Genomic DNA, 16,309 nt, shown 5'->3' with positions numbered 1-16,309 from the left:
AAAATCAAAGCATAATTATATGCTAAATTATTATTATTATTATTATGAGATAATTTAGAATAGAGAGAAGTGGAATATAAGAATCTTTGTCTTAAAATAATATTATTTAAAAAAACATGATCGTGGATGAGACTCCACGCTGTCAGTAGATTCTTTCTACAATTAAGTTCAAAATTTCAATGTTATTAATTTTATTTTTCATATTAATTTCATTGGATTTCATGTATATTATATGTATATTTATTTATTTATACACTAATTATTAAGGATAAAAAATATGAAAATTGTATTTGAAGAATAAGGAAGAGCAGTTTATCGTGTCCAACACTTTTTATAAGTAGTACTTTATGATTGATTAATGGTATTTTCTTTTTTTTTAAAAAAAAAATTAACGATATTTTTTAAAAATTATTTTGTTATATTATATGAAAGTTGATATTTTTTTTTTTTTGCTGAAGAAACCTAAAAAAGTTTATTCAAAAGAAGAAAAGATGTTGATGAACACATAGAAATTCACCTCCCAGAAATTGAGAAAACCCTTACGATCATTGTTTACCCTTGTTTAGCCAAAACACAAACTGGGTTATTGAAAGATCTAAGCACCCATTTAATACTGTTACATTTTGCTGTATTATGAAATCTGATACTTAATTACTCTAATAATATAGTATGATATCGAGAAAGGTATTAGGCACCAATAGTAGGGGTGTTCATCAAACTGCCCAAACCGCCCGCACCGCACCACACTGCAAAAAAAAAATGCGGTTTGAAATTCTTTGCGGTGCGGTTGCGGTTTGAATTTTTCTTAAACCGCGCGGTGCGGTGCGGTTTGCGGTTTTGAATTGTTAATATGCGGTTCAAACCGCACCGCACCGTACATTATAAAAATACCAAATTTTTATTTTTATTTAGGTCCAATATGTGAATGTTCAACTCAAAGTCCACTAATTATTGTATTATTGACACTTAATTTTTTTTTTCATATTTATATTCAAGCTTTATGGTATTTTGACAAGTTTTGCTCAAAGTTTGTTGTATTTGTGATAGTTTATTTATTTAGTGATAATCCAAACCGCATAAACCACAAAAATCGCACCGCACTGCACTATTTTTTGCTGTGCGGTTTTTGCGGGTTTTTAGTTTTGCGGTGCGGGTACAGTTTGGAAAATTAGAAAAACCGCATGTACAGATTAGTTTGAAAAAATGGTCAAAAACCGCACCACCCGCACCGCGAACACCCCTAACCGATAGTACCATTTAAAAACTATCAATAATAAAGGGTGAAAAAGAACCCAATTATTCATATCAATCAATAGTCTAAGACCATATGTAATAATATCAAATAGTCAATGACCACACAAATATGTATATATGTATTTATTTATTTTTATTATAATAAATAAATACATTATTTCATTACAACTTTACAAACCCTTTAATGCCATAAATATATGTATAGATAATGACCTTTATGTCATTGTCATATACATAAATAATACACCTTTATTGAAATGAATTTTGTAATTGTTACTAAATTTTATGTTTTAATTAGTAAAAAGAGAATGAAAATTAGAAAGTGATAATTAATAATTTTGTAAGAAAAATATTATCATTATGGGAAAAAAATCATAACCTTGTAGAGTATAGTAAACTTTAGCAATAATTAACCTAAAATATATCTATCTATTTTGTAGTAAGTAACAAAAGTAATTATTCCCTTCAAGAAAAAAAAAAAAGAAGAAAAGTAATTATTCCTATAAACAAAAACAATAATAAAAGTAATTAGTGTGTTAATTATTGCATACTCTTTAAATTAATTAAGAACTTTCTTTTCTCATACTAAAGTAATTGAAATGTTTATTGTATTTATCTAGTTCATTATTATTATAAAATGTCATATTATTATAATTATAATTAAATATTTTTATTTATTAATTATTATAAAAAATACTAATTATTCATAACATCATATAGTTAGTTACTACCAATTTAAGCATAATTAGTTTATAATTAAAATTGTAAGAGAAAAAAAAAGACGAAGGGGGCAAATCTGAAATTCTAATTGAAGATAGGGGTAAAATGGTAAAACAAAGAGAATGGTGGCATTTTATATAATGAAGGGCAAAATTGGAAAAAATGAAAAAACGACACACTTAGAAAACGACAAGTGTAGGTGTTATGGAAACATTGCAAATGTTTTTCTTTCTCTTCTTTTCATTCTCTTTTTCCCTTTTTACCCCTCGTGTGTAATAAAAATCCCATTTTTAGAGAGAGAGGGAGAGAGAGAATGAGAGGTGGGTGTTTAACAAAAGTAGATGGAAAATGACAAGAAAGAGAGAGAGAGAGAGTATAAAGGATTTAATGTGAAAAGAGAGATAAAATATATATAAATTTTGACAAATTTTATTTAGATTTTAGAGTGAGAGAAAGTGGGGTGTGTGGGTGAGTGAGCATTGAGGCAGTTTTATTGGAATTTTGTGAAACCAGAGCTAAAAAAATCCAATCTTTACACCAAAGTTCATAACTTTGACCCTTTCTCTTGAGTAAGAGAGAGAGAGAGAGAGAGAGAGAGAGAGAATGGTGATGAATGTGGTTTGAGCTTCAAGTTTTTCAACTTGGGTAGTAGAGAGTGAGCTAAGCTAAGCTAATCTTCTTCTTCTTCTTCTTCTTCTTCTTCTTCTTCTTGTTTTGATCTTTTGGCTTTGAGAGTCATTTTTCCTTGGTGGGTTTTTGAAAAGATGGGAGATTTGAGTAGAAAGATGAGAAGTTTAATGGCGGTTATATGTATATGGGGTTTGGTTTCTTTCTCTTCTTCTTCCTTTGCTGCTCGGTTAAATCCATCAAGACAGAAGCTTGAGGTTCAGAAACACCTCAATCGGTTGAACAAGCCTGCCGTGAAAAGCATTGAGGTCCCCCACTTTCACTCTCTCTCTCTCTCTATCTCTCTTTTTCTCACCTTTACTTTTTACTCATTTAACTTTCTCGTGATGCTCCATAATACTACCTTTTCCCACCACCTCCTCTTGTGTTTGGTTTCTGGGAAAGTGGTGGGAAAATGAGGTTGGAATAATGATGATAGGAATTAACCCCATTTGGTAAATTTTTTGTTTAGATTTGAATGTTACAAGTTGGGTTTTTTCAGTACCCAAATGGGGTTATTTGCTCAAATGAGTCTTCTTTAGCTTTCATCCTATGTTTCCACCATTTTTTCTTCTTGGTCAATTTCATTGTTCTTCTTCTCTCTCTCTCTCTCTCTCTCTCTCTCTCTCTCTCTCTTCAATAATTTCTTTTGAGTACAGAAAGCTTTAATGAGAGTTCCTCAATAAATTTTCTTACTTCCTAAGCTAAAAAATTTAATGCTACTAGTTTTTGAGTCAAGCATTTCTCCTTATGAAAATAAAAATCAGATTTTTCAATGTACTTGATAATAACCTATTTTCTCAAATGTAAACTAATGACTGTTTTTGTACTAAAAATCTTAACTTTATTTAACTTTAATGGTAAGTGCAGAGCCCAGATGGAGACATAATAGACTGTGTTCATATCTCTCACCAGCCTGCTTTTGATCATCCTTTTCTCAAAGACCACAAGATTCAGGTTCACAAACTCTCCTATCTTTTTTTTTTTTTTAATTTTTTTCCATAATTTTTTCATTTTTATTCAAATGGGGTTTGGTTGAATTTTCAGACTAGGCCAAGTTACCATCCAGAAGGACTATTCCAAGACAATAAGGTCTCTGAAAAGGCTAAGGAAAAGACAAACCCAATGACTCAGTTATGGCATGTGAATGGTAAATGTCCTGAAGATACTATTCCTGTGAGAAGAACTAGAAAAGATGATGTTTTGAGAGCAAGTTCAGTTAAAAGATATGGTAAGAAGAAGCATAGATCTATTCCTAAGCCAAGGTCTGCAGATCCTGATCTTGTCAATGAGAGTGGTCATCAGGTAATAATTATAACAATAATAAAAATCCAATCTTTAATTCTTGTTCTTTATTATTATTATCATTATTGGGTAAGTCTATAAGTTTATTTTGGGAGACTTCTATCTATTTTGCTATTTAGTAAAGTTTTTTTTAACTCAATTGAAAAATTAGACTAAAAAGCTCATTTTAGAGGGTGTACTAAAGATTTTTCGATTATTATTTATCTCATTGTGGTTCTGATATTTGTGTTTTTTTATCTGGTTTGAATCAGCATGCAATAGCTTATGTAGAAGGAGACAAGTACTTTGGAGCAAAAGCAACTATTAATGTATGGGAACCTAAGATTCAACAACCAAATGAGTTTAGCTTGTCTCAGCTATGGATTCTTGGTGGATCTTTTGGTGAAGATCTTAACAGCATTGAAGCTGGTTGGCAGGTACTAACTTAACTAGCTTTTAAGTAACCAAAATTGAAAGTTAAAAAAGAAGTGTTTTATATTTGACTAAATTCAATTTTGATGACACAATCAATACACAAACAACAGGTCAGCCCAGATCTATATGGTGATAACAACACAAGACTTTTCACCTACTGGACTGTAAGCTTCTTCTTCTAACCCCCTTTTGATAGTTTCTTTTGTTCTCATTCCCAGCAAGATGAAAAAACCAGCCCAAGAGAACTTTCTCTCTCCAATCAAAGGTTAATTCCTTTTTCCTTTGATTACTTCGGCCCACTAAGCGAAAAGCAGCCCAATTAAATGCAACCCTAATATTCTTATGTATAAAAGATAATGATCTTTTCTAACCCTAACACTCAACCTACGGCAGCCATTATTCTTTCAAAAGAATTCAAATTCTTTCAAACCTTTTTCTCTCTATCTCTCTAACGGCAGAAGCTAAAGAAAAACCTAGGGTTAGGGTTTGTATAATTCTTTCTTCTCTTTTCTTTCTCTTCAACACAAATGGCAGCTAGGGCTTTCTAGGGTTAGGGATTATTTCTCTTCTTCTTCTCTTTGCAGCCGCACTTAGGGTTAGGGTTCTTCAATATTATATTTTTCTTCAAGCTTCTTCTTTTCTCTACTAATGGCAGCAACTAAATGGTAAGGTTTTCTATCTTTTCTTCTTCTACTTACATCAACTAAAAATTCTATGGGATCTTCTAATATTTTTCTTTTTCTTTCTTGCTACAGGTTCTAAGGTTGGGGTTCTCCAAAATGTTTCTTTTCTTCTTTGCAGCCTCTACCCGAACCAAGAGGAAACCAAAAAACCCACAAAGTTTCTACCCGAAACTATGCCTAGAAAACTCACTCACTCAAAACCGAACCCCAAAAAACCCTCTCACCATCTCTTTGGCCGAAACACAACAAACCCGAAAATCAAAGGTCAACTATTATTTCTCTAATGTGTATTTGGTCAAAGCAGAAGCCTTTGTTTCCTTCAAAGTTTCGGCCCACAAAGTATTCAGCCCAAGAAAATCAAACCCTAACAAGCCTTAACCTAATATATATATAAGGTGATGTATTTTCTAACCCTAGATGAAACACACGGCAGCCACAATCATTTCTTCACCAAAATTAAACTTTTCAAATATCTTTTCCTTCTCTTTCTCTCTAACGGCAGAGACACAAATTAGGGTTAGGGTTTCTCATCTTTTCTCTTCTTTTCCTTTAACAGCCACACTTAAGTTCTAGGGTTAGGGTTCTAAGATTTTCTTTGTTCTCTTCTACTTCTTCTCACTCTAATGGCAACAATGAAATGGTAAGGTTTTTCTATCTTTTCTTCTTCTTCTTACAGCAAGCAAACTTCTATGGGATCTTCTAATATGTTTTTCTTTTCTTGCTACAGGTTCTTGATTTTTTGCTCTTCTCTACTTACCCGAAACTACACCCAAAAAAAACACAAAGCTTCTACCTTTTATTTTCGGCAGCAGTTAGAAAAATAGTGTTCTAGGGTTTTCTAGGTTTATTTTCTTCTCTTCTAAATGTTCTACCCGAAAATACAAACCAAGAAAACCTAAGCTCTTTCTACCCGAAATAATCAACCCCAAATACCCACTCACGGCTAAATCTCACCAAACCCGAAAGTCTCAAGATCACAAATACACACAAACACAAAAATAAACAATATAGAGATTAGGGTTAGAAATACAAACAGAAATGGTAAAGATGGAGACACCAAATTTGATCTCGGAGTTCGCCCAAAACAACCAGCTACTTCTCCGTCAAGCCCTCAGCTTGATTCCACTAATCATCAAACAAAGGTTACACTTTTGATTTACAACAGTTTGTATTTCTCTCTGGCTGTGACTATTTTCTTTTGTTGTATCTCTTATTTTGCTTTGTATCTTATTTCTATAGCCGAAATACAAGGGTTAGGGTTCTAACAAGCTCTCTTATTTTTCTCTTCAAATGGCAGAAACGAAATGGTAAGGTTTTCTATGGTTTTGATTTCTTAAAGCTTCTTCTTTTCAATTTAATGGCAGCAAGAGTTTTATGGGTTATTCTAATATTTTCTTTCCTTTCTTTGCAGCTACAACCCGAGACAAGAACAACCCAAAAAACTCACTCACTAATGGCTTTACTCACTCAAAACCGAACCCCCAAAAATCCCCTTTAACTTTCGGCCAAAACACATCAAACCCGAAAACTCAAGAACATGAACACATACACAAATACAAATATTGTCGTTTTTATAAATATGTGCTTATCGAAATGTGTCGTTTTTATAAATATTGTCGTTTTAGTTTTCCCGTGTTTAAATTAATATATAGTTTTGTTAAACAAGTGTCGTTTTTGAAAATAATGCTAGTTTATTTTGTTTTCTTTGAAATTTGTCGTTTTTTCCGAATAATGTCGTTTATGGAAACGATTTCTTAGTTTATGTCGTTTATCGGAAATAATGCCTTAATTTATGTTGTTTTCTGAGAAAATTGTCGTTTTTTATAAATATTGTCGTTTTGGTTTTCCGTGTTTAAATGAATATGTCGTTTAAGAAGTGTCGTTTTTTGAAGATAATGCTAGTTTGTTTCGTTTTCTTGGAAATTTGTCGTTTTTTTTGAATAATGTCGTTTCTAGAAATGATTTCTTACTTTATGTCGTTTTCTCTGAAACCTGTCGTTTAATGAATAATGTCGTTAATCGGAAATCATGTCTTAATTTAATGTCGTTTTCTAGAAAAGATGTAATTTTTCTAAAACATTGTCGCTTCCGTTAAAAAATGTCGTTTTATTTAAAACATGTCGTTTATCCGAAAAAAGTCATTTCTCCGAAATGGTGTTGTTTTAATGAAAAGATGTCGTTTTCTGAATAATGTCATTTTTACGAAAAATTATCGTTTTCCGAAAACAAGTTATTTCTCCGAAATGATGTCGTTTTCTTTAAAAAATGTCGTTTATTACGAAAAATTGTCGTTTTCTTGAAAAACTGTCGTTTTTTTATAAACCTGTAATATATCAGTTAAATTTTATTGTAAGCAAAGAAACTCTAAGAGGAGAAACGAACAATTAAATTAAAGGGCAAAATAACAACAACGAGGAAACAAGGAAAGAGTTTTCATACAATTATAGATGGCAAAAACATATATACACTCTTTATGAAAGTAGGTAGAGAGGAGAGAGGAGAGAGGAGTGTATATAAGTTATAGGAGTTTGTATTGGGAAAACTACAAGAAACCTCTGCCTTCTTATATACACTCCTCTAACTCATTCGAACCAGTAAATACAAACTCATTCGCCTACTTATATACACTCCTCTAACTCATTCGAACCAGTAAATACAAACTCATTCGCCTACTTATATACACTCCTCTAACTCATTCGAACCAGTAAATACAAATTCATTCGAACCAGTAAATACAAACTCTAACTGCATACCTCCACAGCTCTAACGCGACGATCACCAATATGAGTCGATCTTCATTCTCTGATTTATAGAGAAGTCTAAGCATGACTAGAGCTTCATTCTCTGATCTAAGGAGGAGGACTCTAAGTACAAGGAGGTCATCCTTTTCTGATGGTGTACCAACAACTGTAAGTACAAGGAGGTCGTCCTTCTCCGATGTACCAACAAGGAGGTCGTCTTTCTCCGATATGCCAAAATCTCAAAGTATGAGATATGCAGCGACATCACCAAAGTTTACTGATGTTCGAAGACGAGAGGCCAAAAGAAGAAAGGCGCTCTAAAAGAAATGAAAGGAGCTCTTAATAAGATCTTCAAAGGTCTTTTTAAGAGTAAAAAAAACACCTTTCCGAGAAAGCGGAGACGGGAATTCCAAGAGCGCCCGCAAATTCAGAGGCAAGTGATCACGATCCTATCCCCGATAATATAACGGAAGAAGAAGAGAGTTTCGTTACACCTAGGAATAGCTTTGAATTTGTTATTCCTAGGAATCTTGAGATTGAAGAGCATCCTAGGAATAACAAATTCAAAGCTATTCCTAGGTGTAACGAAACTCTCTTCTTCTTCCGTTATATTATCGGGGATAGGATCGTGATCACTTGCCTCTGAATTTGCGGGCGCTCTTGGAATTCCCGTCTCCGCTTTCTCGGAAAGGTGTTTTTTTTACTCTTAAAAAGACCTTTGAAGATCTTATTAAGAGCTCCTTTCATTTCTTTTAGAGCGCCTTTCTTCTTTTGGCCTCTTGGCCTTTGAACATCAGTAAACTTTGGTGATGTCGCTGCATATCTCATACTTTGAGATCTTGGCATATCGGAGAAAGACGACCTCCTTGTTGGTACATCGGAGAAGGACGACCTCCTTGTACTTACAGTTGTTGGTACATCATCAGAAAAGGATGACCTCCTTGTACTTAGAATCCTCCTCCTTAGATCAGAAAATGAAGCTCTAGTCATGCTTAGACTTCTTTTTAAATCAGAGAATGAAGATCGACTCATATTGGTGATCGTCGCGTTAGAGCTGTGGAGGTATGCAGTTAGAGTTTGTATTTACTGGTTCGAATGAGTTTGTATTTACTGGTTCGAATGAGTTAGAGGAGTGTATATAAGTAGGCGAATGAGTTTGTATTTACTGGTTCGAATGAGTTAGAGGAGTGTATATAAGTAGGCGAATGAGTTTGTATTTACTGGTTCGAATGAGTTAGAGGAGTGTATATAAGTAGGCAGAGGTTTCTTGTAGTTTTCCCAATACAAACTCCTATAACTTATATACACTCCTCTCTCCTCTCTCCTCTCTACCTACTTTCATAAAGAGTGTATATATGTTTTTGCCATCTATAATTGTATGAAAACTCTTTCCTTGTTTCCTCGTTGTTGTTATTTTGCCCTTTAATTTAATTGTTCGTTTCTCCTCTTAGAGTTTCTTTGCTTACAATAAAGTTTAACTGATATATTACAGGTTTATAAAAAAACGACAGTTTTTCAAGAAAACGACAATTTTTCGTAATAAACGACATTTTTTAAAGAAAACGACATCATTTCGGAGAAATAACATGTTTTCGGAAAACGATAATTTTTCGTAAAAATGACATTATTCAGAAAACGACATCTTTTCATTAAAACGACACCATTTCGGAGAAATGACTTTTTTCGGATAAACGACATGTTTTAAATAAAACGACATTTTTTAACGGAAGCGACAATGTTTTAGAGAAATTACATCTTTTCTAGAAAACGACATTAAATTAAGACATGATTTCCGATTAACGACATTATTCATTAAACGACAGGTTTCAGAGGAAACGACATAAAGTAAGAAATCATTTCTAGAAACGACATTATTCAAAAAAAACGACAAATTTCCAAGAAAACGAAACAAACTAGCATTATCTTCAAAAAACGACACTTCTTAAACGACATATTCATTTAAACACGGAAAACCAAAACGACAATATTTATAAAAAACGACAATTTTCTCAGAAAACGACATAAATTAAGGCATTATTTCCGATAAACGACATAAACTAAGAAATCGTTTCCATAAACGACATTATTCGGAAAAAACGACAAATTTCAAAGAAAACAAAATAAACTAGCATTATTTTCAAAAACGACACTTGTTTAACAAAACTATATATTAATTTAAACACGGGAAAACTAAAACGACAATATTTATAAAAACGACACATTTCGATAAGCACACCATTAGAGAAAAAGAACAATTTATGTGAAATCTCTCTCTGTAAGCCCTAATTGTACAATTCACAATCTGCAAAATTATTATTTTTGGATTGAAATTAAGCTTATTTTTGTTTAGGATTAGTGAATTAAGCTTATTTTATATAAAAAGAAAGATACATTAATTCAACCTTAGAACAAGATTAATCAAATTACTAATACTTCATTAATTAGATAAAACAGTAATAATAATTAACAACATGAGCTAAACTAATCTAATAATCATCCATTGGATTCAACAACAACAAAAAAAATAAAAAAAACAATGATCTAAAAGCAATTACAGAAGAGAAATGCAAAACCCTAAGCTCTCTCACCTCTAATCCTACGAGCCAACTGAATATCCTTTGGCATGATTGTAACTCTCTTAGCGTGGATCGCACAGAGATTAGTATCTTCAAACACACCGACCAAGTAAGCCTCCGCAGCCTCTTGAAGAGCAGACACAGCGCTGGATTGGAATCGAAGATCGGTCTTGAAATCCTAAGCGATTTCTCTCACCAATCTCTGGAACGGAAGCTTTCGGATCAAAAGCTCAGTACTCTTCTGGTACTTTCTGATCTCTCTCAATGCAACGGTTCCTGGCCTGAATCGATGTGGCTTTTTCACTCCTCCGGTGGCTGGAGCAGACTTTCTTGCCGCCTTGGTTGCCAGTTGCTTCCTTGGAGCCTTTCCTCCGGTGGATTTTCTTGCTGTTTGCTTGGTACGAGCCATTGAGGGGATGAAATTGAGTTGTTTGTTTCTCGGGAAAATTGAAAGAGAAAATGGAGTTTGTTGTGGAAAGTGTGGGATTTGAGTTTGGTATTTATAGTAGTGGTGAAATGAAGAGGATGAATCTTGAGCGTTGATTTATTCTTAATGGACGGTGTAGATTCATTTTAGTGTGTTCATGCGGATCTTCAATCAAATTAAAAGTTTTGGCGGGTTTTCAAATTTTTTGTTTAAGCGCGCTAAAATTTGTAATTTCTGATTTTAAAAATATATAGGAAAGGAGGAAAATACATGCAAATGTATTAACATTTTTTTTTTTGAAGGATGTAATAGTAATACTAATTTTTTTATTTAAGCAAATATATTAAATATTTAAAATAACAACAACAAAAATTAGTGATATAAAAACCTAATTATAGTTCAATTACATAAATATTTAAATATAATTTTTAACGGTAATAATAATTAAGTTATATTTTTTTAGAATTTTTGTAAGTACCTAACTATTAAGTATAAGTCAATAGTCACATGGCAGTCCTTGATTTATTTAAAAATTAATTTTAATATACTAATAAGAAAATGACACGTAAATAATGACTTGCACTCTGGTTATAAATCTAATTTATGATGATGATGTTTTGTTATGATTTATGTATGAATTTATGTGTCGAGATATATATGAGAGAGAGCTATGGAAAGTAATAGATAAGATGAACAAGTAAGTTTTGTCACAAAGCAGAACAACTCAAAACAACAGTAGAACACCAGTAAAACACCAGTGAAAACTTAACACAGTATACTGCAGTATGAAACTTATAAAAAAATACAGTAAAAAAGTAAAAAATACCGTCTGACAATATTTTTGTAAAAAAATAACAAAAGTTAGTATACTATCTAAATTTCCTAAAGATTTTTGACATTCAACTCATACACTAAAAAAAAATTCAGCCAAAAAAAATAATAATAATAAAAAATCTTAAATTAAAATTGTTAAGATATATAGTAAGTTCAGAAAAAAACAAAAGGCATATACTTTTAAAATAAAAGAAATATACATTAACAATAATGTTAAAACTAAACTTCTTTATTTCAATTTTCCAAGTTGACATTAAAATTGAAATTATGAAACTTGGTAAGGTAAATATTGATGATCTAAATCATAATTTACGTTCCTCTACTTCTTTTTCCAAATTGAAAATCAGAGAGTTTTCCAGAGCTGATGCAGAGCCCTGTGCCTCATTCACGAAAATAGGCAAATTCACCAAATGCTCTTTATCACCATCAATACCAGAAATAGGAACTCAGATCGAGACTTAGGGAATTCTTCTTAGAGCTCAAGGATCCATGCTCACGCAAGGTCACCATCGGCCGACCAGCATGGGGAACCCCCAATCCTTTCAATGGAGCAAGAAAAGAACACGCGACTTCACTCCTCGATTCATGCCCATATATATAATCAAAAAACACTACATATGTTATGCAAAGAATAAAGCTATATATACATTAACATTCTTCATTTAATTATATATCTAATTAAATTGTAATGTATATGTTTTTTTATGTCACATGATTATTTTATACATAATTAGTACTTCAATAAAATGGTAAATACCATTTTCGACCCTGTGTTTTGCAAAAGTTACAGATTGGACTCTGTGTTTTGTTAAATGACAAAATGGACCATGTATTTTCTAAAATAGTAAAAGTAGGACCCTGAGTTTAATTTTTGACAATTTAATACAACCAACTTGAAGACAATGCTTAATACAAACAAATACAAAAAATGTAAACAATTTGGTCATAACACTTTTAGATCGGATTATAATTAAACTTTATTTTGACAAAAAATTAATTCAGAGTCTTATTTGTACTATTTTAGAAAATACATGGTCCATTTTGTCATTTAACAAAACACAAGGTCCAATTGATAACTTTTGTAAAACAGAAGGTCTAAAATAGTATTTACCCTAAATAAAAACACATTAATACATGTAAAGATTGAAGATAATTACCCTAACTAAGGCATAAACTACCTCAATTAATCATAATCCTAGTTGTCTTTATTTTCAAATTAACAATAATTATTTATTTATTTTGGCAACAAAAAAGTAACATATATATATAAGGATATGACTTTGTCGCGTGATGTACTTTCACGAAATGTATTCCGTGGTCATTAGATGGGTCTCAAGGTACATTAAATGAGTATCAGGGTACGTTTTTACTTTTTAACCCTAATTACCCCTAAATCAATCTCAATCGTCAGATCAAATAACTCCTTGACGGCTGTCATACATCACGAATTACAATCTGTGAAAGTACAATAACGGGACAAAATCTTATCAATATATATATATATAAAGATATATATACTTTTAAATTTTGAATAGTATATATAACGTACGTACCCATGCATGAGTTGCAAGTAGCTTCTATATATCGTTCCAAACCAATTGATGATTTGAACTCTTTCTTTTAAGTTTTCCTAGTTTGAGAAATTAATGGCGTTAGATATAGCGTCTACGGAGAAGGTAGTGCTAGGTTCGATTTCATTTGTAATTTTCTGGGTGTTAGAAGTATTCCCTTCACTTCCATTACTACGTACCTATAGGCAGAACAGCAGGATCCCTCCTTGGAGCCATACTTATGATCATCTTTAAGGTCATCACTCCAGATGAAGCATATGATGCCATTGATCTCTCAGTCCTTGGATTTCTTTTTGGAACCATGGTCTTTCTTGGTATCTATCTTGACAAAGCTGACATGTTTAAGTATATCGCTCAGTTGCTGGAAACTTGTCGCTACCTGGTTCGGCTGCTAATCTAATCGTGTGTGAGCAAGCTCGTCTAGCTGATCCATCTTTCAACTACACACTCTCTTTCTGGACTCATCTCAAGTTTGGTCTTCCATCCACAATCATTGTCACAACTATTGGCCTCACCCTCCTCATAAGGGGTTGATATATAGAGCTAATTAAGGTTTAATTAGTCCTTTGTTAGTGTAATTGTAAGTAGAAATTAATGTGTGAGTATAATTGGCTGATGATATACCACACTGGAAAGATGTTTAATCTTTCTTTAGTTATCTTTGCAACTGTATTAATTGTTAAATGAAAGAATAGATCAGCCTCATCAAATATTCTGTATTTCTTCTTCTTTCAAGAAATAATTTACTCAAAAAATAAGACCACAAGACATATTTGCATGGGAAAAAATGAGCTTTAATATTCAAAAATGGAAAGATATTGTAGACTGAGATTACCTCAGTTATTTAAGAGACACATTATTTGAATACTACATTTATAAATGAAAAAAGTAATCTACACAATCTTAAACCAACTTACATAGAGAGTTAATTTTTTCAGTTCATATTGTGAGTGAACAAGACAAATTTTGCAAGAACTTTCACTGGAAATGCCACATTATACTAGATATTATAATGTACAATAATATACTAAATAAATAATATATTTATACTAGAGTTAATCAATAATATGTATATCCCATTTAGTGCAATAATAAAATATTATAATGTACAATAATATACTAAATAATAATATATTTATACTAGATATTACAAAACCAATATCACATAGAAAAAGATATCAAAAAATATCTGATTTGTTTCACCAAGACCCAAGTTATCCTTGCAAAACTCCACACTTTGATCCTATATATGAGGCAAGGCAAGCATTCCCATGTTCAATATCCCATAGCTCACACTGCATTATTAGTGCCAACTCTCTTCCAAAGTGAAAAAACCCAAATAGCTAGCATTCTAATTAATATCTAAAGGATACAAAAGTTGTCAAGAAAAGATGAAAGAGAAAGACATGTAGAGAATATCAAAAGTAACATAGACGCGAGCATGGGCAATGTGGATGAGTTTGGAAGCAGTGACTTCGCCATTCTTTCAGCTCGTTCTGTTGTACAGCCATAGGTCCGCCGACAATGGATTCTTTGATGCAGCTTCTTTGGATTCACCTTGAGTTTTCTTAGCAATCAATGGTGGAGATGAGTAACTGAGGCTACGAATGCAATTGGATTGATAATAAGGGTTTTCGAGTTGGAAATAAGAAGATTTATCAAAAACGTGAAAAACGAGAAAATTGGATTTTTAGCTCTCTCTCTCTCTCTCTCTCTCTCTTACTTGTTTGGCGGGAACTAAGGAGAAAATCAGTTTTGTTCTACAATTTAAGGGGGAAAATAGCAAGGTTTTAGTGATTCTAATCCAATGTAAGCTCCCATGCTCACCCTTTTGTGATTTCTTAGGTTTCAAGTTAAGTTATGCATGATTTTAGAAGTAGGGTTTTGTGATGTTTAAGGATATTTGATTTTGTATATAGAACTTAAATTAAAGTTATTTAAGTTGATTTACAATAGGTTTGATGTTTGGTGTGGTGATTGAGCAAGGTTTGAGTTGATGAGCTTAAGCTTTGCTCTCTAATGGTGATTTTTGCTTCAAGGGTTATTCGTTGGTTTTATTATATAATTTCTATTTATTATGACGTAATTAGATGTTTTGGAGGTTCTTGTGAAATTTGGGGTCGAATTGAATTATTTGCAAGGAGTTTTATGTTTCCTGCATTGAGCAGGTCAACTAGTTCGGTGGGACTGTAGGAGCGGAATTCGGTTGGTCCCCAAGAAACCTCACGAAGCTGGACTTTCAGTTGGGGAACCGGTCTGCTGTTTGGGGCAGTTTAGGGAACCCTAATTTTCCCCCCTTTTGTAATATTTATGGTATTGCCATGTTATCCATCGATAGGGAAACTTTTAGTTTCGATTTTAAGTCTCCGAAAAGTAATTTAGCGTGTCACTCATCAGTTTCACAAATATTGTGATTTAGGGGCCTATAAATCGTCGAGCAGCAGTTCTACTCAGGTTGAACGACAGACTTGAATTCAGAAACGAGGTAAGACTAGTGTAATGATATGCATGTGTGTTTACATGTTTAGCGTACATGTTTATTAAGCCCGTTAGATTACATCGATAGCGGTATCAATATACGTAGATTTATATTGGATGCTGATAGATGTATGTTTGGCTTAGATACCGATCGACGCTATCGCATCGGTACGACTAGAGTATGACTAGCATACCGAGTGTAGGTTGATAGTATTATCGTACGAACGTTTTAGCTAGACTCGATGCGTGTTGAGCCTTTGGAATAGGGTTATGGTTGGGTGTATTGGCGCTTGCTTATAATTTGAGTTATATTTATGTTATTGATTATGCTTTTCTTACTCAGTCTGTCGACTCACAGATATTATTTGCATGTGTAGGTAAGGGCAAGGCTAAGGTTGAGCAGTCGTGAAAGCGAGCAGATGAAGATTGTGCATGTCGAGGCAGTTAGACTTGGAGCGTACGATCTTTGGGACAACTAGACATATTTTGTATAGTCGTTATGTGGCAACTTTTGTATTAAATACCAGAAACGGTTGTAAATATTTTATACTCGGGATCTTGGTTATATATATGTTATTTATTTTGGTATTTATAAGTATTTAAATAAGGTTTTAAATATTCACAATTTTCAATAAACTCG

At 32.6% G+C, this 16,309-nt stretch overlaps 1 protein-coding gene and 1 pseudogene across 5 annotated transcripts; one reads left to right on the top strand and one right to left on the bottom strand.

The window, feature by feature from the left end:
- The first annotated feature begins 2,194 nt into the window (after positions 1–2,194).
- On the top strand, positions 2,195–16,287 carry LOC115725423 (protein neprosin-like). Of its 5 annotated transcripts, XR_009688560.1 has the most exons (8): positions 2,195–2,909; positions 3,511–3,597; positions 3,688–3,945; positions 4,197–4,361; positions 4,470–4,523; positions 5,770–6,184; positions 6,282–6,349; positions 6,454–6,753. XR_009688560.1 is itself a non-coding variant. In XM_061117802.1 (7 exons), the coding sequence occupies exons 1-7, from the start codon at positions 2,739–2,741 to the stop codon at positions 16,146–16,148; spliced, it is 903 nt and encodes a 300-aa protein (XP_060973785.1). In that variant the 5' UTR covers positions 2,195–2,738; the 3' UTR covers positions 16,149–16,287. The 5 variants fall into 5 exon arrangements, 4 of the variants coding, with proteins under 4 accessions (XP_060973785.1, XP_060973786.1, XP_060973787.1 ...); XM_061117802.1 differs by lacking the exons at positions 5,770–6,184; positions 6,282–6,349; positions 6,454–6,753 and adding exons at positions 15,611–15,676; positions 16,047–16,287; XM_061117803.1 differs by lacking the exons at positions 5,770–6,184; positions 6,282–6,349; positions 6,454–6,753 and adding an exon at positions 16,047–16,287.
- LOC115695616 (histone H3.2-like) lies at positions 9,375–11,134 on the bottom strand (annotated as a pseudogene).
- Positions 16,288–16,309: the final 22 nt, after the last annotated feature.

This window comes from Cannabis sativa, chromosome 6, assembly GCF_029168945.1.
Source record: "Cannabis sativa cultivar Pink pepper isolate KNU-18-1 chromosome 6, ASM2916894v1, whole genome shotgun sequence".
Classification (NCBI taxonomy): domain Eukaryota; kingdom Viridiplantae; phylum Streptophyta; class Magnoliopsida; order Rosales; family Cannabaceae; genus Cannabis; species Cannabis sativa.
Note: the sequence above shows the minus strand (reverse complement) of the source record. Positions and strands in the feature narration are given on the sequence as shown.

What these genes read in the sequence shown, in the direction of transcription:
- LOC115725423 (XM_061117801.1), top strand. Translation starts at nt 2,739, where the DNA reads ATGGGAGATTTGAGTAGAAAGATGAGAAGTTTAATGGCGGTTATATGT. An exon ending in CTGCCGTGAAAAGCATTGAG is followed by an intron (nt 2,910 to 3,510) that starts GTCCCCCACTTT and finishes TGGTAAGTGCAG; the next exon opens with AGCCCAGATGGAGACATAAT. An exon ending in GACTTTTCACCTACTGGACT is followed by an intron (nt 4,524 to 5,114) that starts GTAAGCTTCTTC and finishes TTCTTGCTACAG; the next exon opens with GTTCTAAGGTTGGGGTTCTC.